Raw genomic sequence first — 26,739 nt, 5'->3', positions numbered from 1 at the left:
CGATCCCCCACATATCCTAGCCAGCCCCTCTCTCATCTTTGGTGCCCTTGCCTCTCACCGGACGGTGTACGCTTCGTACGATGCAAGACATTCATGTCATGTAGACAGGCTGAGGAGGCGTTTTCTTTTTTCTCACGCTAGGTAGATCTAGTTCTAGCTCTAGACTAATTCTATTCTAGTCCACATGGCCCCGGTTTGCTGTGTGTGAATCTCCTCATTTTGGCCATTTGTCTCGAGATGCCATGATGGTAGCCTGGGCTAATACTGTACTTTGCGCCTCATGCACGTGAAATATACTCACACGGTCTAGTGGCGGGCATGTGTTTTTTTCCTTTGATACCTTTGTTTTTATTGGGGGGACTGGGGGGCCATTTTCTCTGCTGCTCAATATTCAGGTCAACCCGCTTGTTCTCTAGGACATAATGATGGATTGATGACGGCGGTTTCCATTTCGCCTCTCCAGAATGGCAAACTGATCTGTTTTTTCCAATGTGACTTTGTTTCTCGCCCAGCCCAGGTCATGCAGTCCATCTTGGGTGATGTCATGGATCTGTGGCACATACTGTATGTGTGCTGTGAAATGGAGACTCCTGTCTGATAATATGTAATGTAACAGTTCGCTTATTCCAGCTTCTTATCATTGCAGCCGTATATACATTGATAGCGAGTGAAATACCAAAGACCATTTCATTTTTTTTTTTTTTTTTTTTTTTTTTTTTTTTTTTTTTTTTAAAAAAAAAAAAAAAAAAAAAAAAACAAGAAAGAAAAAACCACGTACACCATATATCCAAATCAACACCCAAATGAAATTTGACACGCCTAACCCTTAAATCAACCCAAATCAACCCACAGCGAAGAGGGTAGTCAGATACTCATGTTAAAACGGTCCATGTCATAATCGTAAATATTCAGTACTAAAAAATTCTACTTGAGTTTGTACAAAAGCCTAGTAGTCTCAAAGAGCAAGACGGGAATGTCGATATTAAATGTTGTCTCGGCAGTATCCCTAAACATCTAGCATGCTCTTGGGTTGCTCAGCAGGGCGAGCCATTGAGGCGACGCTGATGCTTCGCTCCGAGGGTTGACGGCGACTTTCGCCGTTGTCCCTATAAGGTGGCGGGGGAGGACCGTCCGTCATCAATTCGGCTCTCCTTTGGGCGTAGTCGGAACCGTTAGCAGAAGCGGGGAAAAGCACTCCGGCAACAGCGGCCATGGTTCTTTCATTCCGCCGCCGGTCAGACTTTCCCATGTATGCCTCGAATTCTGGCCTTGGCCTGGAAGGATTGGGCGAGGGGAGATCGCTGCCGTTGCTGCTGCCATTGCTATTTGGCCGCTGCATTGTGCCCATCTCTACCGTGTTCGACCTCGTAGAAGAGTTGAAGGGCTGCGCCTGATGGGTTGTCGAGCCAGCGGCTGCCAGCTCAGCCTCCAAGACAGGATCAACACGCCTTCCACCAACTTCACGAGCATTGCGTGCAAGCCGTTCTCTCATTGTCTCGTTAGGGGGCGGGATCTCGCCCCTCACTCTCCGCCACCAGGTGGGCTTCTTGGTGATGCGTAGTTGGGCATCATGCTCTGCGCCACGGCGCCGTCTCTGTCGAATGAGCTCCTGGTCCTCATTGGGGCGCATGAAACCAGCAACTATATTGACGTAAACGATGAGAAGGGTAGGGACGAATCCGCCAAGGTAAATGGCAACTACGTTGCCATTGATATTCATTGGCGAGTTTTCCCATGACCAAGGTACCAACGCTTGGTACGCGACAACAACAAGCGACAGGAGAATCAACAAGTGAAGACGGAGCGGCGTGAGCTTGATGATACCTATGGCTCGGTTCAGCAGCCCCCGGTTACGGGGCAGGTACTCATTGATCGTGTGGCGGAGAGACACCAGAATGACGATCCAAGCAAAGAACAGCGCAAACGACCCCAGCTTCAGTCGGAGCTCCGTAGCCGCGGGGATAGCTTCGAGTCGCGTCTGTTCGGGGGATCTTTGCAGCTGAAGCGGACCCCAGTTCCTAGGAAACACGAGAAAGAAGTTGAGGAAGAGGAAGGCGTAGAAGACAAGCGGGATCAGAAGCTCAAATCTGTAACGTCTACCATCCTCGGGCAAGGAGAAAGGGTCGGCATCGATAAATTGACGCTCCATCCAGCTCCCCCAATGGCGTACCGACTCCCAGACGATGGCCATGGCGGCCATTTGTAGTAGGTACCAGAAGAAGCTAACAAAGACGACTGGAAGCTCGGGTAGGAACATGCGATCCACGTCGACGTTGCAAATGAGCGCGGCCACGGCCAAGGAACACGCAATGATTGAGAAGTACCACTGCCATCTCCTGCCGATGGGGTAGAAGCGCTTCTCGACGGGTAGGTGTAGACGCCCGTGGCGATCGAGGTTGACCAAGGTGAGAACAAGGCCGATGCCGAAGATGACGGCGAAGCCCATTCCCACTCCAGCCCGAGGACCGATGGAGTGCGTCGGCGTATAGCACCAAGTCGAGTTCATGAAGGTGCCGTTTGCGAGGATGCGTGTGGGTGTCCATGGTTCGGCCATGATCATGCACCAGTCCCACGTGCCATTGGAGACGGTCTGGTTGCTGTAATACTCGTAGTTCCAATCCCGTAGTGTGGTCAGGTTGAAGTGAACGCCATTGATTATGGTATCCGTGGCGTTGTCGCCAGGCGGAAAATCGAGTAGGGGCATCGCTGCCGTAGATCTTTGTTTCTAGCACTGAGGTCGGAAGTGAAGGTTGAGGCTCGCTTCCGAGGCAGCGGATGATGTACTTGGGGACGTATGGTCGGTCTGCGCTCGTTCGGATCACTCGGACGTGGAGAAGCAACCGCAACCCGAAGAGGGCATGTCGTTCGTTGAAATCCTGTGTCGACCAAAAAAAGTCCGTTGACAGATGTTTTTCGGGCAGATGAACGAAACAAAGCGTTTGAACGGCCGACTCAAGCCATGGCTAACGAAAGCTTATGGGTTTGCCGCACGACAAAAGTCAGCATCGGCGTGCCGAGTCTCCGAAGGTTTAAACATTTGCAAATGCTTTGCAGAGCGAAATATTTTGGCTAGCCTGTGCCTTGCGATCCGCGAGCCCCAGCACTAATCCCTGCCCCCGGCTTACACAACGACTCGCAACTGGGCGATTTCCCAGGTATACCCCACTAATTCCACCACCCACGATGATTTTTTCAGCGGCATTTCCCAGTCGGGGTATGGAAGTGGGGTTTTGTCAGCCCAGAAGATCTGTGCTGACACCGACAACAGACGAATGTTTTGTTCACAAGATATGAGCATTTTCTGCGTACTCACAACTGCCGTCACACCAAAGCAGCCTGATTGTATGTGATCTTGGCAAAAATCACAATACGCAGAATCACAGACTGGCTATGCGGCCACAGTTCAAGCCATGATATTCCATTCAACACAGTCCCAATATTGGCTGGCGGAGTAGGTACCTCTGCATAATGACCTCATTGCCTTGCCCTTGTTAATGGGGTGGTAGTGAAATTCACCATGAAGCCGGGGTCGAGGATGCTACCCTGCAAATGCGAATTGAATTTTCAACAGGGTGGGGCACAGGTCCGGCTTAACTGTGGCTGAAATTTGTCCTGTTGGACGGCTGGAGCTGGAGCTTGGAGACCCCACGATGCGGTTGCAGCAACACGCGCCGTTGACGAATTGGCTGGACCCTCGTCAGCACCCGGGCTGTAGACATTCCTCACCATGTCTAACAACATACAGGAGGAGGACACCTCGTACATTGACTACGAGACCTTTTTGGCTCCGGATTTTAGCCCATCCGCCTTCGCCAACAGTCTTGTCCTTTCGACCAACAATCCCAATGACTCGCCGCTTGACCTGTCGACGCCTCTCTCGAAAGTGCTTTTTGACATACAAGAGATCGACTCTCATATCGACCAGCTGACTACGCGCGAAGCCATCCATCTCCTCTCGCACACACAGGAGCAGACCGCTGCAAGTGGCCGGATAGTGGGCGAGATTGATGGGCAGGTCAAGTCGCTGAATGAGAGCTACAAACAGCTAGAAAAGGAGGTGATCCAGAAGCATGCCGAAGCAGACACGGTTAGGCAAGTCGCCTCGCGACTCTGGGAGACCCTGAGGATAGGGAGATCCGTAGGCCGCTGTCTGCAACTGGGTCGACAGCTTGAGATTCAGTATGCAGAGCTATCAGCCTCGGGCAGAAAGGAGGACCACCGCAGCCTGGTGCGTTGCGCGCACACCATACTTTCTCTCAGGGAAATATTAGAGTACAAGGCGCCTGGGGAAGAGGGACACGGGATTGACCGTGTCGATGCGGTTCGCTCCCTCCAGGAATTCATCATTGTGCCGGTCGAAAGGTCCGTGTGCGATGTCTCGGAGCGAATCGTACGCGAGTTCTCCATGGCCTCGCCTCCTTCAGCTTCCAGTGGTACTTCTGCCGGTGGCGCGACGTTTGCGCAACTGGAGGAGGCAAAGGCCCGCATGGTCTCGGCGTTGGTTACGCTTTACCTGCTTTCCCCGACGACGCTGACCAAGAACGAGAAGTGGAGCCCGGCCAGCATGCTCCAGGCTTTGGACATGTATTTGCGTTCGGCTCTGCAAAGCAGCGTGGCATCTCTTGCGCGGTCACTGGCCGCTCTGCCTACTCTGGAGCGGACTCTAGCCGAGATTAGTGCGCGCTGCCAGAACATTGTTGCTCTCGAGCTGGTTCTGGAATCTACCAAGGCCCCTTTGCACCCGCTCAAGGCACAAATGGGTGCTGGGACTGCGAGCGAGAAGAGCGTAAACTTGCTGCAGTTCTTACTGGCTTATCTAGAGACGGGATCTTTGGCGTCTTACTTCTGGAGGACGCTGGCAAGCAGCTTGTCAACCAGAGTACAGGAAATCATGAACAGGGGAGGCGTGTCGGCACGAACTCTGAGGTCGAACAAGACTGCCGTGGGTGACGCAATCCGAGAGTGCGTTTTGAGGGGAGCACAGCTTCCTGGCTCCGCCGTGGCGGTTGGGTCATCCTCTAAGAGCAAAACGAATACCGACAAGAGCAATGGCTGGGATCGCGAGGTTGCCGTTATGGTTGCTAGTGTAGTGAACAACATCACCAGATAGTCCAGTCAATCTGTTTGAGATTTTACTGTCATTTTCTGCCCCAAGGGCACGTCTTTGGTCGCCATCATTCCGACTTTATGTTGCCGAGACTCGATCTATACTTTGTCTGCCAAATCTCGTTGTGAAGGTTATCGGGGCATGAGTGATTGCTTTCTAGAACTTGTGCAGGACACCAAACTATTGCTTATATTTGACACGATACACAAAGAAGGGAAGACAATCAATTGTATTGTTGAGTAGACCAAAAAATCCTAGATCAACAAGACGCCATTAACCCGCTCTCTTGGGATCAACAACCCACGAGGTGCATTTTCGTTGGGCGTACGCAATTGGTATTCGCGGGATGGCTTTGATGTAGCACCACGGATGGCTGATTGCCACTCATCAAGGCCTTGGGATACTTGTGATTGATTTCACAGGTGTCAGGGACCATGGACATCCAGCATTGCCCGAGAAAAGTGATCCTAGCACACAAGATTGCCTGTGGTCGTACTACCTATTTTGACACGTTATCCTGTCGGTCTATTTCCTAACACTGTGGCCACATGGGCAGCACTTCATCGGTTGCATGGAAACCACGGGATAAATATAGTGGCGTAGAATTGGTGTTGACGAAAAGTTGGCCCAGAACGGATATTCGCTGGGACGACACCTCTACTTTTTCTACCTTCTAAGTTGGCACCAGTGGTTCCTGTCAAAGAATTTCATGCCACAAAACTGTTGCTAACAACAAGCTTGGTGCAAGAAGATGTGAGTTAAAACTGCACAATACGGCACCATGCATGCGCTTGTGATTCACGCCTTATGCAGGTATGCAGGTAACCAGGGTGTTCCCATGGGTTTTTTTATCTATAGATTTGTTTTCCACCTATAAATCTAGCAAGTGTCCCCCGATGGTCGGTAATGTTCCTACAGACGCCATACCGCGAGAGCAACCTATAGTACACCCTCTTCCACGAACAAAGCAAACAACACAAGCATGTCGAGCGAGAGCTGTTTTAGCTGTGGAAAGCCCACGACTGATGTAGGTCATCCCTTTTACTCGGCCTGTCTGTTTTGGGGAGCAAAAAGGCTAACACCTAATGCAGTGTACCTGTCCCGGTGGCGGCCACGAGGAAGGTATTGTTTGCGATGGGATCTATTATCCATATGTGAAACCACAAGTGAACCAGGGCGGCTACGGCTCCAGTGGTAGCTCGAGCGGAAGCTCTGGTGCTACCCCTGATGGCACATCTGAAGAACTCTCAAGCACACATCAAAACGAAAAATTAACTTGGCCCATAACATTCAGAGCTTGAATGTTCAGGGAATAGAAGCTTTCAGATCCTCGGGACTCGTCTCCGAGATCTTGGTACCTGTCTCTATGGTTTTCGTTGGTTTCCTCCGCGGGAATATTCGTCTCAGGGAAGAATGGATTAAACTCGAAATTGCTGCCATCATGCACCTAGTATTATGGTTCAGGGCACACTGTATACTATATGCAATCAAAGAACAATTCATACTCGTTGCTTAGAACACCAGTGACATATTTAGATTTTGGCCCCCCCCCCCCCCCAAGCTGTCAAGTATGCAAGCTGCGAAGTATGCAAGCAAGGCCGAAAACTTTGTGATCCTCGAGAGTAGACAAAGCATTGAAACAGATATCTTCCCATCGTCACCTGTGTTACTTTTGCAGACATATCTTCAATCTGTTCATCGAGATGAAGCTCAAGTTAACAAAACTACTTGTCACTACTGGCACCTCTTCAACTCAATAAAGAAGTTAGTGATTCACGATGGCTATAGAGTCACCACTCTTATCGACTTCTATAAAAGCTTCAAGTTGAACACTGTTTTGTGTCCAGTGAGAATACATCCAAGCACATCGAACCACTAACTTCCTACAAAGTAAGCTCCAACACCAAAATCTTGCCTATTGTCTCGTGATCACCAGAAACCAAAACCGCCAAAATGTCCGTCAACTGGTGTGAAACTTGCCGAAAATACACCAATAACGTAAGAAGTCCCAACGGGGGTACATGGTGGCTCATGGATCCCGCCCCCTTGCCGACCTCTTCAACCTCGAGTGTTACACAAGGACCAGCCGGCTAAGTTTGCAAACCTTTTGTATATATAGTGCGGCTGTTCCACCAACGCGAATCAGGGCACCGGCCAGTTCGTCAACGGCTTCTACGTAATCCGAGGAGAGAATCTCAGCCCACTGGAAAGCGGTAGTGGCGGTTCATCTTCAAACGGATCAGGGGCTAGCGGCAATGGGACCTCCAATGGAGCCTCCAACGGAACCTCGAACAGGCAGTCGAACGGCAACAACTCCAATGGGAACTCAAACGGGTCTTCGCGCAGGCAGTAAGTTGATCATGAATGCTCCTATGGTTTCACAATAGCAGCATTGCTGGGGTTTGGAAAGTACACTCAGCTGGTGATTGCGGCTGTTGCAGTCTCGATGGTATATTGCAAATAGACATTATGGGACAACACCCTAGTATCAGCTTTCATGCTATGCCAATGCAAGTTGCCTCCATCAACAAGTAATGACCAAATTTGTGTCTGTGTGTGTGTGTGTGTGTGTGTGTGTGTACTTGTAGCCAATGCCTTTCTTTTTTGTGAAGCTTTATCCTAAGAAGCAGTGATTTGAAGTTTACTGGACGGTTTTCTTAGCAATGCCTTTTCTTTGGAAGCAGAAGAAAAGCTTGCAGTAGATAATATCGAGGAGACGAGCAGTCAATTTGCTATCATTGAGGCTGCGCGCTGTAGTAGGGATGAGATCCGATGTTGCTTCTGTTGTAAGTCACCCAATCAGGAATCCAGTATAACTATGACCAGACCAACAAACAAGTAGGACGCCCCGATCATTCAGCCATCTTCCTAATTTGACATGGCCAGGTAGAGAGAGGTATGCAACCTGGAGCTGTTTGCAACCAGCCAGTAGGGGAGCTCGACTCGCGTAGCTGATACGTCATGACCCCACTACGCGGGGCCGTTGGGGATGCTCTCAACCCCTCATTCGCATCACTTAGAGGTCGTCCATTGGATATATTGGGTGGCTGTGCCTCAGGAGGCCTCATGCTGGCGGTAGTGAGCAAGAACAAGCGGACGACAACAGACGAGCAAGTAGCTGAGTTTGGTTAAGTTGATCAACAGAGCTTGTCCGCTTCCTCAAATACAAGAAACATCTCCCAGTTATTTCCTAGGCAAAACAAAAAAAGAAAAGGAAGAAACACACCATTGGATTTCTTTCCATTAACGCGCTAACAATCATGTCGGAAGACTTGGGCAAGAGCCGTCATGGCATCCCTGATGTGGTCATGGTGCAGATTGACAAGTACGTCGACTCACTAGCGCCGGAAATTCAACCGCGCATCACCAGGGAAATCGACGAGTTCCAGACCAAGACCATCGACAGCCTGGAAGACTTGGTCGTTGATGCTTTCCGATCCCTGTTCAACCGGAAAGACGCTTCGGGTCCCAACTCCAGATCTCTGGGCGATGCTCCCCCGGACGCTTACGGCGTTGGGTCCCTGCCGTTCGCCAATGAGATTCTCTCACTCACCCAGTCCTTCTCCAAGGTTGCTGACGGCGCCTCGGATGACATTCGGGAGATTTTCAACCTCACCGAGTCGGGCGGCGGTGGACAGGATGGCAGCCGAGGAATGGGCGGCGGCGACCGGGATCGGAGCGGGAGTGACATGTTCAGCCAGGGTGCCAGGGGATTCCTGAGCGCCGCGGTTGGCGCCATCAAGGAGCACCACAGCAACTCTCAGGGCGGCGGCGGTGGAGAGAAGATCAGGCTTGACGGTATCCTCGGCATCCTGAGTGACGCCATCAAGGACACCTCTCGTGATCCGGACGGCAAGGCGCGCATGATCAGTCCCGAGATCAAGGAGAAGCTCGGCGTCGTGCTGAGGGAACAGCACGCACCGCTGGCGGAGCAGTTTACTCGCATCGCCCTCGAAAAGATCAAGAGGTGGCTCCGCGGCAACACCACGACGCGAGACCTCGGGGATGGTGTCAAGGGCGAGCTCAAAGACGAGATTCAGGGGCTGGTCAAGGGGGTTGCCGGCCTTTTCGGCAAGAAATCGCACTCGGATGAGAGGTCGCGGGATGGCCCCGGCGGAAATGACGATGGGGGCAGCGGTGGTTTCTCTGGCATGATCAGCAACAAGCTCAGTACCGGTCTCGCCAAAGTGCACCGAGAGGTCCGTATCGAGTTCCGTAAGATCCTGGGTGTCATTGAGAAGAACCTCTGGGAGGCTCTCCCCGACCAGGTGCAGGGTCCTCTTGAGAAGATTCTTGGCGGTAACCCTTTCGACTCAAGTCTCGACTCGCAAACCTCGTCGTCTCGCGGTTTTGGAGATGACATCAAGGTCAAGTTGGTCAACAAGATCCGTGACTTGGTGCGCAAGGTCCAGGACAGCCTTCGTCAGAGCGTTCTCGCAGTCGTAAACGGTGGCCACCGCAAGTTTGAGCGGGCGAGCTGGGTCTTTGTTCAAGAGAACGTTGAAGTCCGGGTGCGGAAGTATCTGCCCGATGTGCGAATCAGCGTTCCCGATGATATCGGAAACGAGGGCGTCAGTGTGGGCACACCGCAGACTCCGGCACCCATGCAGCATGGTGGAAGCAACAACAACAACAACAACAACAATAGTGGCCCGCCACCTTCTCATCAACAACATTACTCCAGTCCTAGCGGCAACAATCCTAATTGGCAGGGGTCACAGCAGTATCAGTCGTCACAGGACGCGTACTACGGCGCTCCACCACCCCAAAATTACTCAGGCGGGGCCCCTTCGCATCAGCCGCCTTACAACCAATATCCCCACCAAGGTCAACAGCACCATGATCAGTACCAGTCCCAAAACCCTCGATACTAGTCTAGTTCTAGAGCATGTTGCAGCGTAACTGCCCAGGCGTTTTTGAGCACAGTCATTAGTTGGCATACCAGAGTATCAGCTCTGGGTTGGACTAGTGGCATGGGTTGAAACGATACTACTCTGCTTGACAAACTCTGGATCTAGACGTCTGGGTTCAAGCGACGCGCTGAAGGGTTTGTCATGAGCTTCTGGAAGCCTGCATCAGTAGATACGTTCCGTTAATGAATTAGGCAGAAAAGAAAAGATGACTGAAATCTTGGTCGGCATAGCGAGTAAAGCTGACATTTTAATTTTGTGCTGTTGCCTATGTTCAAATTTATTGGCGCATCATTTCTCTCATGCTGGTGCTTTCGTAGTAGCTTTTTAACACCTACGGTCCAGCGAGTAGCACTAGGCCAGCCCCACGGGTATAAAACTCCTAAAAGGGCTGGTTATCATTCGACCTTTGGTCTCGAAGCCATCTGCCCGGTCTAGTCGCACATCACGGAGACTAGGGGGATGCCAAAAGGTAAATCGCCTCGAGGATTGTTGTCATCGAGTCCATACATATTGAGGTGCATCTTTTGCAATTATTAATGGCGAAAGCATGACATAAAAAGAAGTGCATCCTATTCCCGTGTCATAGTTTAATGGCTGTACTGCTTATGCGTTTTTGTTGATGTCACCGCGTTGTGTAGGTGCCTTCAGTTTCTCGTATTATAGCCGATTCCGGTCCCTGGTGCTCACGAGGACAAGTGACGCGATCACTCCTTTGTTTGGACTAAAAGATTCTCGGCACCGTTTGCATGCCTGTTTGGATTGTTACTTGGAATTCCTCGTGTCCGATGCTGCTAAGGTTTCCCCTTTGGAATGTTGGGCAAAGGAATTCCGGGAATGCAATTGGGCACATTCCGATGATTGTACACGATAAAACGCAGACAGCTAAGCCTCAGTTAGATCTTTTCTATCCTCTTGCTCTTCATCGGACCGCTCCGTAACGTGTTGAAGTTGAAACCGGTGCAATCTTTCGCTTCTACTGGAGCAAAAAGGAAAAAAAAAGCCTACTCTCTGATGTATATGAACTGTATCGTTTTGTTCAAAAGTCTGCTAATTATACATTATTTCCGCATTCGGCAATTGAGACTGATGCTGAATATTACCGGTGACTTGCTTTGTTCATTTCTATTGATATTGAATTGGGCCAACAAGAAAATCATAAAAGCCATTAAAAGATGAGAAGATGCAGTCCTATCCGTCTTCGTCAACGTCACAAAGCCTTAAACGTCTCAGGCTTTCATATAATAATAAGTTCATCAACTTTGCTGGATCTTCTTGAAATGTTGATTTTTGGTTTTCTGAGATCCAATTGTCGAGAACATCAATGGACCCGAAAAATCCACATGTATAACTCATCTTTTCACCGTTGTATCCGTTCAAAACGACATCATGAGCTCTGAACCTCAGCACCCAGCCAACAATGGGACGCCGCCCCAAGACGTCAGCACGGCCTTCTTTGCCCGCGACAACGACGGTGTCGGCCCCTGGTGGCGTCTGCCTATCGAATTGCAACATATGGTACTCCGGCGCTTGGGCGAAACCCAGCTCTACCGCGACACCGGCAAAGCTGCCCACTGGTTCCTTCTGGATTGCACTTACTGCACAGCCCCGGCAGGAAAGAATCGGATACGAAACCTGAACGTCCGGGACCGCAAGACGTGGCTTCCGGAGCACTTGACCAGCTTTATGCGCTTCCGCACGATGGAGCAGCCCAACGTCAGACGCCAGCCTGGCGACAATCAAGTCTACTGGGACCGGCCGGAGCAGTTCGACCCGTGGGGCGATTCGACTGGGTACTTTGGTCGGCACAACCCGTCCATGTCCCGCAGGCGGCGCAACCTATTCCGGACGCGCATCCCAGGCCACGCCCAGGCGCTGAGGAGAATCATCCGGGGCGCGTCGGGCACCAACCGGCCCTTTATCTTCTCGCAGCTGCCGAGGCCCCAGCAGCTCGACCCCTTTGTGTGGCTTTCAATGACTCCCAGACAACCCATCAACGGCTTAAAACCTTCGGCCCCGCCCGAAGACCCCAACGCAAAAGAAGGATTCAGCTACATGGTCATCAACACGGCCGAGGACCTCGTCATAATCCAGAACAAGCGGCCGAATCTGGTGCCCCTGCCGGACCCGAGGGTTGCAGAAAACCACGTCCTGATGTTCGACCACTACCTGGTCAGCAGCGTGTACACGCAGTTCCAGCACCAGCGGCAGATCGGCTACGAGGTCAACCTGGCCGGGGGGGAACAGACGGCCTACGAAGACCCGACGAGCCCCGATTTTGGCGAGGACCCGGACTGGCACCCGCTGTTCTGGTCCGTCGTGCACTTCCCGCGGCTCGAGACCGTGTGGTTGATCAACTACAACCTGGCGCTGAAGCCCGGCAGGAGGCCCCGCGCCGCGGACCGGCGGTTCCAGGCCCGTGGATTGGACCTTTACGAGGTCGCCCGACCGACCGAGGATGACGAAGGGGCGTGGCACGACTGCCTGGACTTTGTGCAGCTGGCGGAGAAGTTCGAGACCAAGATGCTGACGCACTGGCAGGCGTGGTGCCACACGCGGCTGTGGGACGAGGGCGGGCGCGAGCGTGCCTACGGCGGCGACGAGCCGGCCCTGACCATTGGAAACGACATGGACGCCAACGGGAACCCGAAGCCGGACGTGCCCGCCTACCAGATGGTTACGGACTTGTGGAATCGCCGCGTGGCTTACGAGCCCGAGTACTGGGAGAGGCTGGCGCCGGCCGGGCCGACGCCGAGGATCAGAGTCAAGGTGCTGGCCGTCATCAAACACGGCGAGGTGGACGACGACTGCAGGGATGAGGATGCGGAGGAGGAGTTGCGTCGCGCGCGGCTGCCTGTGGATAAGGATGCCGACACTCCCGTGGAGGGTTTGGATGAGGATGGTGATGAGGCCATGGAGGGTTGTTAGCCTGCCTGCATGGCGTGGCGGGTGATATTGTAACAAATGTTGGCGATCTATTTGTATGAGATGGACTGTTTTTATTTCTATTTTTGTCGAATATCTGTATTTCATTCTAAGCATGAGTTTGAAAAGGCTCTGCATGCTGCAGTCCGAATAGCAGGCATGCCTGGATTGTAAAGCGAAACAGTGTGACCTCAGTAGAAACTTGTTTTGAAATGTTTGCTGTGGCATGAGAAATATTGAGCTCGGATTTTGGCGCTTTGCAACACTGTCGATTGATCAAAACTGTTGGGAATTTTCTTCTATTTATCCCGTCACAGGGGGAAAAAAAAAAATTATGTCAACTCAATTAGATTCTGTACTCCCCGACAGTGCGACACCGCTGAGACTCTGCATCGACCTCGACCCAGCAAAAGTACCAGGCTCGCTGACTTCAATCTTGATATCAGGTTTTCGCTTCTCTGGCGTGCTCGGCTCGTTGGTCTGCCTGCCACTAAACGGACAAACCCCAGCGGCTTCGCTCCCCGTCGACCTCCTCGGCATGCAAGTCGTAGGGGACAATGGCGACAAGAGACTCCTCGGCGGCGTGAGAGTGTGCTGTGAGGAGGTTGAAGACGCAGGACTGACCGCCTCGGGGACGTCGTCTTCTTCGCCCAGGATCTTTTTGCCGTGCAGGTATCCCTCCTTCTCGATCACCATGTCCTCGTCCGACTCGTCGCCCGTGTGGAACTCGGCGCCGTCCCGAACCTGCCACTTTGCCATCAGGTCGTTCTGGATCCATATGACCTTGCCGAGGGCCTTGACCAGCGCGATCTTGTTTTGCATGGCCATGCGCGGGTGGGAGAGGATGGCCTCGCTCATGATGTCCTGGATGAATGCCAGACAGACGCCCAGGTGTACGTACTCGACGTGTAGAGGGTGGGCCCTCCCCAGGCCGACATGCATCATGCTGTGAATCATGGGAAGTTTAAGTCAGGTTAGTTTATCTCGTGTTCTTTTATACGAGTTGATGCATCTTGACCTGCCACCGTCTGACAAGAAGCAACTTAAAAACTCAAAACTCACCCAACCTTGTCCAAATACTCCCAAAACTCCATCTGCGACGGATCCGAACACAGCTTCGACAGATAAGCGCGCAAAAACACCTTTCGGTGCTGGATCTGCGGGCTGTCCTCATCCGGGTACTCGTCCATGGGTCCCTCGAAGCTGGTACTCCTCGTGGTGAAGGCGCGGGCGGTTACGTCGTAGCGCAGCAGCTTCTTGTAGACGATGTTGACGACGGCCGGGATCAGGGCGCGGACGTACTTTGCGCCCGACACCAGGGCCTCGATGTCGCGGCTGCTAAAGTCGAGGAAGCTGTGGAGGTAGTGGATGCGCGCCTCGAGGTTGGTGTAGAGGTCGCGTCGCTCCACGTGCATGCGCAGGCGGTCGCTGGGTAGTGTCAGGCCCATGTTTCTCTTGCTGTTTCTTGTTTTGTTACTCAGGCAGTCTCTTTGCGGATGCTGTTGTTTCTCTTGGTGGTGGCTATGGGTACTGCGCCTGTCCTTTGTTGATCAAACATGCTGGCCATAGCCACAGGCCTCATAGCACCTGAATGCACTCCCATTTTATAATGACTGGTCTTTTGACAGTACGAACTCAGTTAAATGCCAACCCTAACATCTCGAAATCTTGGTGGCTTCTTTCCGCTGAACAAAACACGCCAAATCTGCGAAGAAAGCTGATTGTGTTCCCATGTCCAAGAAAAATGGCATGATAAATTTCAGGGATGGTCTGACACCGTAAATCGTTCGACCGGCAGTGGTTACGGTCGACAAGCCATGGTGGCACACGCAGCCCGCTGGCGTATCCCAAACGCCAAGAGTGTCTGAGCCCCGAGGAAACCAAAGGTATGACGCCTGATGCAAATGCTGCGGGGAATCTATTCGGAGAGTACAAATCGCACGTAGATCTATCCGTCTTCGATTCGAGTTTATGTTGCCAGGTCCTACCTATAGATAATTACAGTCGTGGGTTGGAGCGAGTCAGTTGGTCCGTTTTTTGAATTTGATGTTGATTAATCGCATTCGTCAACACTTGACGCCTGAGAACATGTCGCGATAACCATGAACCCAATTATAAAGGACAAAAATCCCTCCAGGGAGCAGTTAAAAAAGAGAAGAGAAAAGTAGAAAACTTTGGGCCATATGGCGGAAGAACACTAACAAGATAAAGTAACAAAATTACCATCACTGGAATGCTGGACCCGCATCGACAAAAAGGTCCTACCCGGAATCGAACCGGGATCATGAGGAATGGGATCTGAAGAATCAAATGATCTTCAGAACCTCATGTGCTAACCATTACACCATAGAACCGTTGGGAACCGAACCTTACAGTGGACCTATGACCTCGTTACCATTGTGGGCAACCGGCCATTCTCCACATTCCCAATTAGTAAACCCGCGGGAGTTCATGATGATCCTGACGGAACGGGATTGTAATCTGAAATTCCATGTGGGGAAACTGTCTGAATTAACGGAGCAACTTTGGACCGTGTAAGTTCTGAAATAGGAAAATCAACACAACGTACGTTCCTATAAAAGTAGGCTGGCAATCATTGAAATTCCGAAATGGCAGCAAAAATCCATATAAGACTGTTATCCGAGGCCTTCTACTCAATTACATTTCTCTGCACAACTCAACTCAACCTTGAAAAATGCTCAAAGGTACTATCATCGTCACAGGCGCCAACGGCGGGCTGGGCTGCGCCATCGCCAACAAGCTTCTATCAGAGGCACAGTATGCCGAATACCACATGATATTCACCGTCCGCAACGCTCAAAAGGCAACTGCTCTGGCAAAAGTCATCACTCGTCACCGTGGCAAGGGCCTGCCCTGTTTTCATGATGTTGTGCCTCTGGACCTATCCAAGCTTGCTTCGGGTCGCCGATTCGCCGACGACATCAACGCCCGCGTCACAGCGGGTACCATTCCACCGATCCGTGCCCTGGTGCTGAACGCGGCATGGCAGGAATGGACGACAGCGAGCTTCACCGAGGATGGCTTTGACATGTCCTTCCAAACCAACTACCTGACTCACTGGTTGCTCACGGTCAAGCTGCTGCAGAGCATGGACAAGAAGGAGGGTAGAATAGTCATGCTGGGAAGCTGGTCACACGAGTTAGTGCATATTCTGCGGACCCAGTTATTTCAGTATTCGGTAGTAGTTTTTTTTTTTTCTTTAACTTGCTGCTAATACTACGGCAATATTGACGTTAGCCCCGACCATCATGGAAACAACACGCAGGGCTTCTTCAAGGGTGAACAGTGGCGGCAGCTCCACCCAAACACCGAGGCAGTGGCCAAGGGGACGTTCAGTAAACCCGAGTCCTTGCCGGCCGGTGGACACGGTTTCCGTCGCTACGGCGCCTCCAAGCTCTGCCAGATCATGATGGTGTACGAGCTGCAGGCGCGGCTCGACACCGACCCGGCCCTTTCCAACATTGCCGTTCTGGGCATCGATCCGGGAGCCATGCCCACGTTGCTGACTAGACGGGCCAGTCCGATCTTCTTGTTTCTGGCCAGGGCGATATTCCCTCTCATCATCTTTGTAATGGGGTGGTTTTCCGAGAATCCAGACTTTCGAAGCTCCAACAAGTCTGCCAGAGACGTCACGGCAGCTGCTCTGTCCAAGAAGGAGCCCTATGGACATAGTCCAAAGGCTGTCTACTATAACGGGAATGAGATCGCGGCTTCGAGTGCCGAGTCGCGTGATAAGAGGAAGGGGCTTGAGCTTTGGAGAAGCAGTGTGGAATACACTGGCTTGACAGAAGGGGAGACTTGCTTGCAGAATTGGAAATAATTAGGTCTGGGTTTTGTTTGCTTGTCGACTTTTTGTTTGTCAGGGAATTTAGTGCAACCGCCACTGGACATCAAGCTCTACTGCGTGTGACAACTACCAAGTAAAATATGTTGTCTGCTCATTTCACCTTCAGATCCTGCTCAGATCTGGATTGGGACGGTAGTTTGGAGTGGTCACGTATTGACCTAATTTCTTGCAACCAACCAAACTAATAATATTTTTTTTCGCAACTTCCTAGCCAAATTCAATCAACACAATTGATGTAGAATAACAGAAGCATAACACTCGCTACGGACGGCATCCTCGCTATCGACATTTCGCCCTCTTGCAAGTAAGATATTTATTTCCGTGCCACCTTTTTTTTCTTTCTTCTTGTCAAAGGCCCCCAATTCATTGTGAATCCTTCGCTCCCGTAGCGGCTGCCATCTCATGGGCCAACTTTGAAACTTTGATCAGCCTTCACTCACCACGTAACCCTTTGAACAAAAGAAGAAAAGATATGTTTCCCTGTTTTGACATCTTCAACCAGATGAGCCTAATGATCAAACCAACAAACAGCATTTAGTGAAGCCGAAAAATTGTTCCATGGGATTCTCAGGCCGGTTCACCATGGTCCGCAACCCAAGATACACATTTGAGCTCGAGGAGCTCGTTCGTCGCTACCTGCAAGAGGCTCAAAATGCAAGCTCCAAGCTATGCGTCGAGGACTTGAATCAGCTCATAACGGCGAACGGGCACGGTGATGGGTTGGGAAAGGGACAATTTAACTATCTGAAAACAAGGTTTCGGAACGGTGAACTTGGGTATGTTCCTCCCCTTTGTTCGACACCATATCGGCATGTATCCAGGCATCATGCATATCACCATCACCAAGACCAAACTCTCTCCAATAGCCTCTGTTCTTGATACTAAAGACCCATACATCTGACGTTCAACCTTTCGGGGCGATATGAAGCATCGGAAACCCCAACCATCGGGCGGCTGCTATAGCTGCTGGTTTACTTGATCCCTCTGCCGGCCCACAGACGGGCAATGCCGTGACCAATATTCCCAAACCTGACCCGGCTGGCCCAAAGGTAGGTTACAACCCAGGCAAAGATATCAACACACCATAAAGGTCACGGCCTTGGATATTGACTATTATCGATTAATCTTTAGACTCCAGTGAGCCTTGTTGCAACTACTGTCAAGCCAGCCGTTATTCCTGACCGGCCTGTCAAACCTACACCTCAACGACCCGCCCCAGAGGCCCCTCCGTATCCCAAAAGCCTCCAAGTCTTTCCCGCCCTTGGGCTGCCACCGACCGGTAGCCACCGCAAGGCAGACTTGGCCTTATTGCAATCGAAACGCCCACGCAGCCATGAATATCCGGGAACAACCCACTTTGGGGACACCAGCAGCTCCGGATCTCCATCACCAGTGCAGCCGGCGTTGGACTTGTCCAAGGCTTATGACACAGCCAGGACATCTGCGCTTCTCCCCTCGAAGCCGCCCGCAGACGTGCTGCCACAGCCGCAAGCCGAGAAGGTGGTATCGCAGGACCCCATGATCGGCCATGAGCCCACAGGCCCTTTACCGTTTATGCAGGCTGGTGTGAAGGGACAGATGAAAGAGGGAGTCAACCATGAGCCTGGCGACAGTAGCTTTCAAGCTGGCTTTATGCAGTCTTTCGGTTCAAAAATTGAATTGTCTGCTAGTGCCCGCGAGAAACTGAGGATCATTCTCGAACCAGTCAAGTCTTTTGAACATCCTCCCCTTGGACTGCTTCCATCTAGTATCTTCTTCAATGCCCCGGGCAATTGGGGTCAGCAACCGCAGTCAACCAACGCAGCCTCCGGTCCCATGGAGCAGAGAATCTCGCAATCACCACAGGTCCCAGACCAGCAGCCCACGGGCAGCGGCCAGGAACCTCCCCGACCTTCAAACGTTCTTCAAACCACCAAGTCCACAAGTTCCCCCGGAAGCACGACGTTGAAGTCAAACATGCTGCCGCCAGATGGACTGACGCACCCCCTGCCAGCCAAACCCGTCATCGACGCGTCACAGCCAAAGCGGCTCAAGCAGTCAGCCTGGCACGAGCCCGGCTTCTTCTACATGCCGACGAGCGGTAGCGCCCAGGAAAACATCGCGAGCGCTCAGAAGGCGAACATGCGCATGTCCCAGGCTAGGTCGTTCCCGTCGAGCCCCATCGTCGGTCCCGCGGGCTATACTGGTGTAGGCTCCAAGGCCGCCAGCCACGCCACTGTTGGCCTGGCAGGGGGTTTGAGGTCTGATATCCTTGGCCCGAACTCTGGCGTGCCGAACCTTGGTGGGCTGGTCATGCCTGTTGCGCCATCGGGAACCGGAGGTCAGTCCGGTAGCAAGCGAAGGTTCTCTCACGTGGAGGGCGGAGGTACCGCTCACGGCGGCAATAGTGAGCTTCACATGGGTACAGCTGTCCATCGGCAGGCAGGCGGCGTCGCAAAGCAGGGTTCGACACATTTTGGTTCCTACCCTCCTCTGGACATGTATTCCTCTGGTAAAAATCCAGCTTCTGGTGGAAACACCCAGGACTTAAATCAGCATGGCAACAATGGACATACTTCTGCTACCCGCAGCGGCCGAATCGAGTCGAGAAGCTTTGTTCTGGGCGCCGGCAAAGACGGCGTCAAAAAAGAGCCCGTCAAGTCAGAGTGGTCCAAAAGCCCTACACAGCTCTTGGTCCTTTCTCCCCACACGGAGAATGAAGAGAAGATCTTGTCAGGGCAGCCAAGCGGCAATTCCACTGCCGAGAACCCTGATGCAGATACTGTCATGACGGATGATGCCCTGGCCGGCCTGTCAAAATATACAGACGAAGAGCTTTCCGCTGCCGCTATGATGGACAACGACGTTATTGCGCCGGACAACAGTCTTGTCGCGACTGGAGGCGGAACAGGTGAGTGCGGGGGCCCCTTTACTCGACGGCTGGCTTACCAAGGACCTGCTGTACTACATGCTCAACAAACAAACAGTCAAGAGAAGTCCACTAACCCTGTAACATTGCCACGGAACCGTCTAGCGTATCCTCCAGCCGAGAATCACATCGGCTGCGGCGCTCCATCGGGCATAATGCCCAAAAACGCACCAAACCTCGACGCTGAGCCCGCACCCATACACTACGTCGCGCCGCCGGATCCGGGACCTGTGGATGTGTACCTGTGCGGTCCTGGCGCCGGGCCGTGCCCGATCTCGTCGGCCGTCGTCCACTTCCACTGCCGGCGCAACGGAACCGTCATCTTTAGTGGCATGGGCGACTTCCAGGTGGCGGCCATCATGTATCAGCGCTCGGAGCAGTGGCAGAGCCGCGCGGGGCCGGATGCGGTGAATGCAGCTGAGATTTGAGGGGTTTAAGTGATAATATGCGCTTTTTGACGTGCAGCTTGTGGGTGTCAACACTATTCGGCTAGGCCCTCTTTTGTTTCTTTCTCCTGGTCCACTGTATCGTTTTCCACAACTCGGAGACTTTCCCCTCTCGTCCCCCAGTTAATGGGTACCAAGGAAGCAGGTGGCACAAGAAACGTTTGGTAGAATACTCCGAAACGAGAAGCCTGTGACGAACAAACAGCTTACATTTTATGGTTTAGTGTCATCGTCTGATATGCCTGGAGCTGATTTGATACCAATGGAAGTCTCAGTCTCGTTCTCGCAAATTATATGACTCTTAGACCAGACTGTTTTTTTGCCCATCGTCTATGTACAGTTGACAGCTTTGCCATGATCAAAATCGAGGAATTATATTTCTTGTAGCCACAAAAACACTGCGCTTCTCTGTAGCGACTGCAGGCGACGGATAGGACTGTGAGTGTGAGGAGAACCACTGTTTTGTATGCAGTCGACAAAGAAATGAAGACGCTCAGGAATTTCTGTACAAAGACGAGACGTTGTTGAGGTTGACCATGAGCTCACGATGAACTACCGACTGGTGTTTGGGGTCTCGCTGATCTACGTCAACCTTGGGAGAAAGCTGACCTTGCTATGTTTCTATCTCTATTAGGCCGTCTCGTATGATTATCGAAAATATGAGCTAATGCTTCAGCTATAAGAGTTCTTACTGTAATCGAAGAGAATAAATTTACTTAGTCAAGCATGGTCGGTGAGAAAGATGAATATTAGACACTTCACCGAGCAAAAGCGCATTAGCCAGCCTTGCCAACCAAGCCAACCTACGGTGGCAGCATACTCTCTAGGTAGTAAGTAGTACTATGGTTGAGGCAGTGAGCCTAAAGTTGCCGCCGGCATCACGTTGCCCACACGTGGCCCTCGACACCTAGTATCGGGTATCCTTTAGAGTAGGTACTTTTTCCACGCCGAACCCCAAGCCTTGTTTTGCTTTTGCGACTATGATACTCGGTATTTTTTATGCTTCTTGCGTGCAACCTCATCCATCGTTCGTGGTACAGGATGCAAGTATCTACCTGCAACTGCAAGGCCGTCGGCAAGAGAAAAAAAAAGGATGGATGCATCCAGCGACATTAGTTGACACGGAATCTCGCGCCTGATAGCCGTCCGACAAGTTCAGGCTGATATGCTTGATCGTACCGATTACAACTAGAAGCGCGACAAGATTCGCGTAAGCATCTAGGCACGGATGAAGAGGCATTTGTTTGATTATAGGGTTTTTTTTTTTGAATAACAAAAGCGCCGCGCATTGGATCCATTATGGATGTGTGTCTCTGGTCTATTCCAGAAATGTGTCGATGTTATTCACCGCTCCTCTGCACTTTTGCAAAGAGACAGGTAGCTAGCTCATGGGCGGCCAAAATGCTGGCTGGCTGGCTGCAGTGTAGCGCGTGCATTCCATGACCCACTGCTCTGGAGTCAAACTCAGGGGTATTACGTCAATAACATGGATGGTCATTTAACCCCTCCATCGCACGCTCAAGTCCAATTATGCGGGGCATATTTTGTGTTGAGGAATGCACTTACGAAGGAAGACGTTTTCCCTGTAGTAACCTTTGTATTTCGCTAATAAGCCCGTTGCACGATTTAAAAGCGATTGGACGCCATGTCGGCTGTATGGGCAGCTTCATCTTGCAAAAAAAAACCCTCATAGTTCCCTTGCACTACATTATATGTGTACCTTCGCTCACAGAGTACGGTAGCGGGCAATGCGGTGCCTGTGCCATCCCATCAAGAGACTGGGCCCAGTGGAAGCGAAAGTGAGTGATGCTTGACAAGGATAACCCCACCTCCAGAACATGCCGGCCTAGTTTAGTCCAGCGCAGACTTGCTGTATGTTTTAGCTGTACCGTAGACCTGTCAAGACCGTCAACATAACTGAGTTGTTTTTTGGTTTGATAAATCCCAACAAAGATACAAGGCCAAGATGTGAAGCGCAATAAAACTCACCAACAGAGCTTTGATCACCCTTGAGCCTCAGGGTTCAGCTTACCCGTGGGATCAAAACCAGGGATCCGAAGGGGTTGCTTCCTGTACGAGCGTGCTGCGCAGAAGATGAGTGAATGAATGAGTACCCGAATGAGCAACCAAAAGCAGTCCCGACCGATTACCGTTCAGCAACCATGCACGTTGGTGGGCGAGCGTCACTCGCTTGATGCAATGCGACCTGATCGTCCAGTCTAGACAGCCGCAAAAGACCCGCGCTACTTGTTATTTGTACCGCAGTAAGTGCATGCTTGTCGGATAGAGTGTAGCACAAAACTGGAGCGGCGGGAGCAAAAGTTCCTGCGATCAGAGTAGAGTGGAGGCCATCAATGGTGAGTGAGTAAGAGATGCATGTGCGCGCGGAGTGAGTGCAAGTAACAATACATACAGTAAATTACCACCTACACTTCTGTACTCTGGAGAAACTCCTCCAAGTGGGGGTTATGCATATCCAGGCTGGCGCCACTCGGAAGGCGTTGTGCTATCTTTTGAAGCGCTACTTTTGTTCCCGCACTCTTTTTTTTTTGGTGTCATTTTGCCGTATTGTTTGTGTGCTTGTCTCCGCCGCAACCGCATCTGGCACAAGGAAGGGCCAATCGAATCCCTGTAATTCTGACCTCATCACCTTTCCGTGAGCTCCTCCTTTGACTGCCAACCTCGAAACGTAAAAGGACGACTAGGTGACCGCCAGCACGCAGAGTGTCTTTCCGGCTTCCTTCCCGTGTTGCCTTGTCTACCTAACTTACTGCTGGTCACTGTCTTGTCAAAATATTCTCCCTCGACCGCCTTTTCGCTCGCATCCCCCCCCAACCAATTTTCTCAAGCTCTCTACCTGTGGTTGTCGTTTGATCGCTTCAAACACCAAACTGCTTGACCCGTTCGTCTCGTACTTGAAAGCGTCATCATTTGTGCCCACTAAAACAAGGTTAGCTCAACTGCGCCGAATACTAGGTTGGGAGGTGCTTAGCATAAAGCAGCAGTTATTATCCATCCCCACTGGTGCTGTCAGCCCGTGCTTGACTCGCTGCCCACCATGTCGCAGGATGCAGCGTCGGCGCCGTCCGATCTAGGAGCCCAGGCTCAGCAACCCCACCAAGCGGGCAACGGCGGTACCAATAGCAGTCATGGCACGGACAACGAAGCCAAAAGAGCTTTGAAACTAGCAGACTCAACTTCGTTATCACCAGACCTACCATCGACCGGTTTGCAAGAGGAAGTGCCCGTAACTCCGGGTATCACCACTGCCGCGTACCACGATTTCGAATTTGACGACAAGTCGGGAGGCGGGACGGGCTACTTCAGTCGACGTGGCCAGAACATGATGACAACGCCCGTCGGCAAGGGTCTCGAGGACGATGGCCTGGGCCCGTCTGGCTCCAGCGCCCCCGATCCCGAGGTCCTCAAGAGGATAAACCAATTCAAGCTCGGAGGCAGAAAGGAGTCGCTGACGAATATTCGGGCGATGAACCCTGACCTCTCGCTCAGCGGCAACATCATCTCGGCCACCTTTAACATCCCCTACTCTTTGGAGTATAGGAAGGGCGCCGACTGGGTATGTCGCCCGATTCTTTCTTCACCCGGCGCCATCACTCACAGCTCCGGCACCCATGGTTTGTGTGATGCTTCTACTAACGCTTGAATGATCCCCGCAGGTCCTGAACCCGCGCCGAGGCCAATCGGCCCTTTTCGACTCCCTAGCCCATCTCTCCTCCGACAACACTCCATGGAGCCATACGGTAGTTGCCTGGACTGGCGAAATCGAACCGCCTAGCGATCTGCCCTCGCCGCCTGCTACGCCCCCCTCGACGACGACAAACCTCCCGGCACTGAACTCTCTCTCGAGACCGATACCCGTCAACGGCGAAGCACCAGCCCCGGCGCCTTCCCACGCTGAGGGCTTATGGATTCCTCGCGAGGATCAGCTGCGTCTGGAGAGCCAGCTGTCGCACAGCGCAAAGATCAAGACCTCGGCTGTTTGGTTGTCCGATAGCAACGAGGCAACCGAGGAAGGCATTACGCTCAAAGACCAGGCAAGATGGAGGCGGTTTGCGGAGCACGAGCTCTATAACCTCTTCCACTACAAGCAGCACGAGCCCAATGATGGCCGCAAGGAGCGGGTGCAATGGGCCGACTATTACAGGATGAACCAGAAGTTTGCAAACAAGATCATCGAGAACTACAAGCCGGGAGATATTGTTATAATTCACGACTTCTACCTGATGCTGCTGCCTAGCATGCTCCGGCAACGGGCCCCGCACATCTATATTGCCTTCTTCCTCCACTCCCCGTTTCCCTCGAGCGAATTCTTCCGTTGCCTGCCCAGGCGCAAGGAAGTCCTCGAGGGTGTCCTGGGATCCAACATGATCGGCTTCCAGAGTTACAGCTATTCACGTCACTTTAGCAGCTGCTGCACCCGGATTCTGGGCTACAAGTCCGACGCCAGGGGCGTCAACGTTTATGGGTCGCGCGTCGAGGTTGGAGTTTTCCCCATTGGCATCGATGCCAAGAAGGTGGAGCAGCTGGCTTGGTCCGATTCGGTTAACAAGCTGGTGCAACAGCTGCATACGCAAACCACCCAGGGAAGGAAGCTCATTGTTGGACGTGATCGCCTGGACTCGGTCCGCGGTGTCGCGCAAAAGCTGCAGGCATTCGAGCGGTTTCTCGAGAACTATCCGGAATGGCGTGACAAGGTTGTGCTCATCCAGGTGACAAGCCCTACTAGCATTGAGGAAGAGAAAGAAGAGTCCAAGGTCAGCACCTTAGTGAACGAGCTGGTGCTCAAGATCAACGGAATGTATGGTGGCCTTGGGTTTGAGCCGGTCCGCCACTTTTCGCAGTACATCGGGCAGGATGAGTACTTTGCCCTGCTTCGAGGTGCCGACATTGGACTGATCACGAGTGTGCGAGACGGCATGAACACGACATCGATGGAATATGTCGTCTGCCAGCGGGAATCACACGGTCCATTGATCCTCTCCGAGTTTTCGGGCACAGCTGGAAGTCTGACGGATGCGATCCACATCAACCCCTGGGATTTTAGCGCCGTAGCCGACGAAATCAACAGGGCATTGACGATGCCGCCGCACAAACGCCAGGAGATGCAGACTAAGCTCTACGAGCATGTCACGACCAAGACGGTACACGAATGGATTAGTGGAGTTGTTGCCAAGCTGATACAGGTCTTGGGATCCGGTCAGAACCCGGTCAAGACGCCGCTGCTGGACCGGGCTACCCTCCTCAGGTCATACCGAGCGGCCGGCAAGAGGTTGTTCATGTTTGACTATGATGGTACCCTCACGCCGATTGTGCGAGAGCCAAGCGCTGCAGTGCCCACCGAGCGCCTCCTACAAACAATCAAGGCCCTGGCGGCCGACGAGCGGAATGCTGTTTGGGTCATCAGCGGCAGGGACCAGGACTTCTTGTCCGCACACCTGGGCCATATTCAGAATTTGGGCTTCAGCGCTGAGCATGGCAGCTTTATGAAGAAGCCAGGCAGCGATGAGTGGGAGAACCTTGCCGACAAGTTCGACATGGGTTGGCAAGAGGAGGTTATCGCTGTCTTCCAGAAGTATACCGACAAGGTTGAAGGTTTGTTGATTTCGAGAGAAGGAGCCCCTACAGGGATGAATCATTGTTTGCTGATCCTGAACAATTATAGGCCCATTCATCGAACGCAAGCGATGCGCTGTCACATGGCACTACCGCCCAGTTGTTGACCAGGACCTCGCTCAGCGCTTGGCGCGGGAATGCCACAAGGAACTGGAGGCTACGGTGGCGCGCAAGTGGGAGGTCGAGGTCATGCCTGGCAAGATGAACCTCGAGGTGCGCCCGACCTTTATCAACAAGGGTGCGATCGCCAAACGGCTGGTTCTCGACTACAATGCCGAGCTTGTTGCTTCGGGCAAGAACAAGCTCGAGTTCGTTCTCTGCATGGGTGACGACTTCACTGACGAAGACATGTTCCGATCACTCAACACTCTATCTGTCACGGCTGATGGCGCTACCGAGCCCGAGCTCAAGACGGAGCATGTTTTCAGCACAACCGTCGGACCCAGCACAAAGGTTACGATTGCGAGGTGGCATCTGCTTGAGCCTGAAGACGTCGTGGAGTGCGTAGCATTGCTAGCTAGCAGCGCAAGCTCTGAGCTCCTGGCAAATCAAGGCGATGGTGTGGTGGAGACTGTCAAGCCACTCAGGATGAGCGAGAACAACCTGGCGGCCATCAGTGAGGTCGAGGGCAGGGTTCCCGATATTGCGTAACGTTTTGAATTCCTGTTTATGACAGCGTGCACTCGGGATGCGACGCCGCGATGATTGACGTCTTGCGTTGTCTTGCATAGCTTACGCTGCCATGCTGCGGCAGCAACGCTTGCTTCGTTGTTGTATTTGGTTCTCTCGATGTTCTGTCATTCTGCGTATGCCTCTTGCTCCGCATTTTCTTCATGAGCATCTCAAAGAATACTTTCTACATTCGGGAATTCCCAAGACGGTAAATCGCAAGTGCTCCCAAGACAACTTGTGTTCAGAAATTTCCTTTTTTTTTTTTTTTT

General features: G+C 52.2%; 11 protein-coding genes across 11 annotated transcripts; 9 read left to right on the top strand and 2 right to left on the bottom strand.

Annotated features, from left to right (window-relative positions):
- Window positions 1-1,006: 1,006 nt before the first annotated feature.
- PpBr36_06587 (uncharacterized protein) lies at window positions 1,007-2,704 on the bottom strand (the record flags this gene model as incomplete). Its single annotated transcript, XM_029893732.1, has 1 exon — window positions 1,007-2,704. One exon carries the CDS (start codon window positions 2,702-2,704, stop codon window positions 1,007-1,009), a length of 1,698 nt encoding a protein of 565 aa, XP_029746434.1.
- Window positions 2,705-3,727: 1,023 nt separating this feature from the next.
- Window positions 3,728-5,110, top strand: PpBr36_06586 (uncharacterized protein; the record flags this gene model as incomplete). Its single annotated transcript, XM_029893731.1, has 1 exon — window positions 3,728-5,110. One exon carries the CDS (start codon window positions 3,728-3,730, stop codon window positions 5,108-5,110), a length of 1,383 nt encoding a protein of 460 aa, XP_029746435.1.
- A 979-nt stretch (window positions 5,111-6,089) lies between these two features.
- Window positions 6,090-6,408, top strand: PpBr36_06585 (uncharacterized protein; the record flags this gene model as incomplete). Its single annotated transcript, XM_029893730.1, has 2 exons — window positions 6,090-6,134; window positions 6,199-6,408. The coding sequence occupies 2 exons, from the start codon at window positions 6,090-6,092 to the stop codon at window positions 6,406-6,408; spliced, it is 255 nt and encodes an 84-aa protein (XP_029746432.1).
- Window positions 6,409-7,060: 652 nt separating this feature from the next.
- On the top strand, window positions 7,061-7,460 carry PpBr36_06584 (uncharacterized protein; the record flags this gene model as incomplete). The annotated part of the gene is made up of 2 exons (XM_029893729.1): window positions 7,061-7,105; window positions 7,227-7,460. 2 exons carry the CDS (start codon window positions 7,061-7,063, stop codon window positions 7,458-7,460), a joined length of 279 nt encoding a protein of 92 aa, XP_029746433.1.
- Window positions 7,461-8,367: 907 nt separating this feature from the next.
- On the top strand, window positions 8,368-9,981 carry PpBr36_06583 (uncharacterized protein; the record flags this gene model as incomplete). The annotated part of the gene is made up of 1 exon (XM_029893728.1): window positions 8,368-9,981. The coding sequence occupies one exon, from the start codon at window positions 8,368-8,370 to the stop codon at window positions 9,979-9,981; it is 1,614 nt and encodes a 537-aa protein (XP_029746430.1).
- A 1,425-nt stretch (window positions 9,982-11,406) lies between these two features.
- PpBr36_06582 (uncharacterized protein) lies at window positions 11,407-12,945 on the top strand (the record flags this gene model as incomplete). Its single annotated transcript, XM_029893727.1, has 1 exon — window positions 11,407-12,945. The coding sequence occupies one exon, from the start codon at window positions 11,407-11,409 to the stop codon at window positions 12,943-12,945; it is 1,539 nt and encodes a 512-aa protein (XP_029746431.1).
- Window positions 12,946-13,284: 339 nt separating this feature from the next.
- PpBr36_06581 (uncharacterized protein) lies at window positions 13,285-14,390 on the bottom strand (the record flags this gene model as incomplete). The annotated part of the gene is made up of 2 exons (XM_029893726.1): window positions 13,285-13,888; window positions 14,005-14,390. The coding sequence occupies 2 exons, from the start codon at window positions 14,388-14,390 to the stop codon at window positions 13,285-13,287; spliced, it is 990 nt and encodes a 329-aa protein (XP_029746428.1).
- Window positions 14,391-15,637: 1,247 nt separating this feature from the next.
- PpBr36_06580 (uncharacterized protein) lies at window positions 15,638-16,783 on the top strand (the record flags this gene model as incomplete). The annotated part of the gene is made up of 2 exons (XM_029893725.1): window positions 15,638-16,101; window positions 16,201-16,783. The coding sequence occupies 2 exons, from the start codon at window positions 15,638-15,640 to the stop codon at window positions 16,781-16,783; spliced, it is 1,047 nt and encodes a 348-aa protein (XP_029746429.1).
- Window positions 16,784-17,392: 609 nt separating this feature from the next.
- PpBr36_06579 (uncharacterized protein) lies at window positions 17,393-20,146 on the top strand (the record flags this gene model as incomplete). Its single annotated transcript, XM_029893724.1, has 3 exons — window positions 17,393-17,603; window positions 17,774-17,859; window positions 17,942-20,146. 3 exons carry the CDS (start codon window positions 17,393-17,395, stop codon window positions 20,144-20,146), a joined length of 2,502 nt encoding a protein of 833 aa, XP_029746081.1.
- Window positions 20,147-21,820: 1,674 nt separating this feature from the next.
- PpBr36_06578 (uncharacterized protein) lies at window positions 21,821-22,262 on the top strand (the record flags this gene model as incomplete). The annotated part of the gene is made up of 2 exons (XM_029893723.1): window positions 21,821-21,963; window positions 22,160-22,262. 2 exons carry the CDS (start codon window positions 21,821-21,823, stop codon window positions 22,260-22,262), a joined length of 246 nt encoding a protein of 81 aa, XP_029745830.1.
- A 960-nt stretch (window positions 22,263-23,222) lies between these two features.
- On the top strand, window positions 23,223-26,449 carry PpBr36_06577 (uncharacterized protein; the record flags this gene model as incomplete). Its single annotated transcript, XM_029893722.1, has 3 exons — window positions 23,223-23,741; window positions 23,842-25,777; window positions 25,848-26,449. 3 exons carry the CDS (start codon window positions 23,223-23,225, stop codon window positions 26,447-26,449), a joined length of 3,057 nt encoding a protein of 1,018 aa, XP_029745834.1.
- Between the last annotated feature and the right edge of the window lie 290 nt (window positions 26,450-26,739).

The sequence above is a fragment of the Pyricularia pennisetigena genome, assembly GCF_004337985.1.
Source record: "Pyricularia pennisetigena strain Br36 chromosome 4 map unlocalized Pyricularia_pennisetigena_Br36_Scf_6, whole genome shotgun sequence".
Lineage (NCBI taxonomy): Eukaryota > Fungi > Ascomycota > Sordariomycetes > Magnaporthales > Pyriculariaceae > Pyricularia > Pyricularia pennisetigena.
The sequence above is the reverse complement of the archived record's forward strand: the minus strand, read 5'-3'. Positions and strand labels throughout refer to the sequence as shown.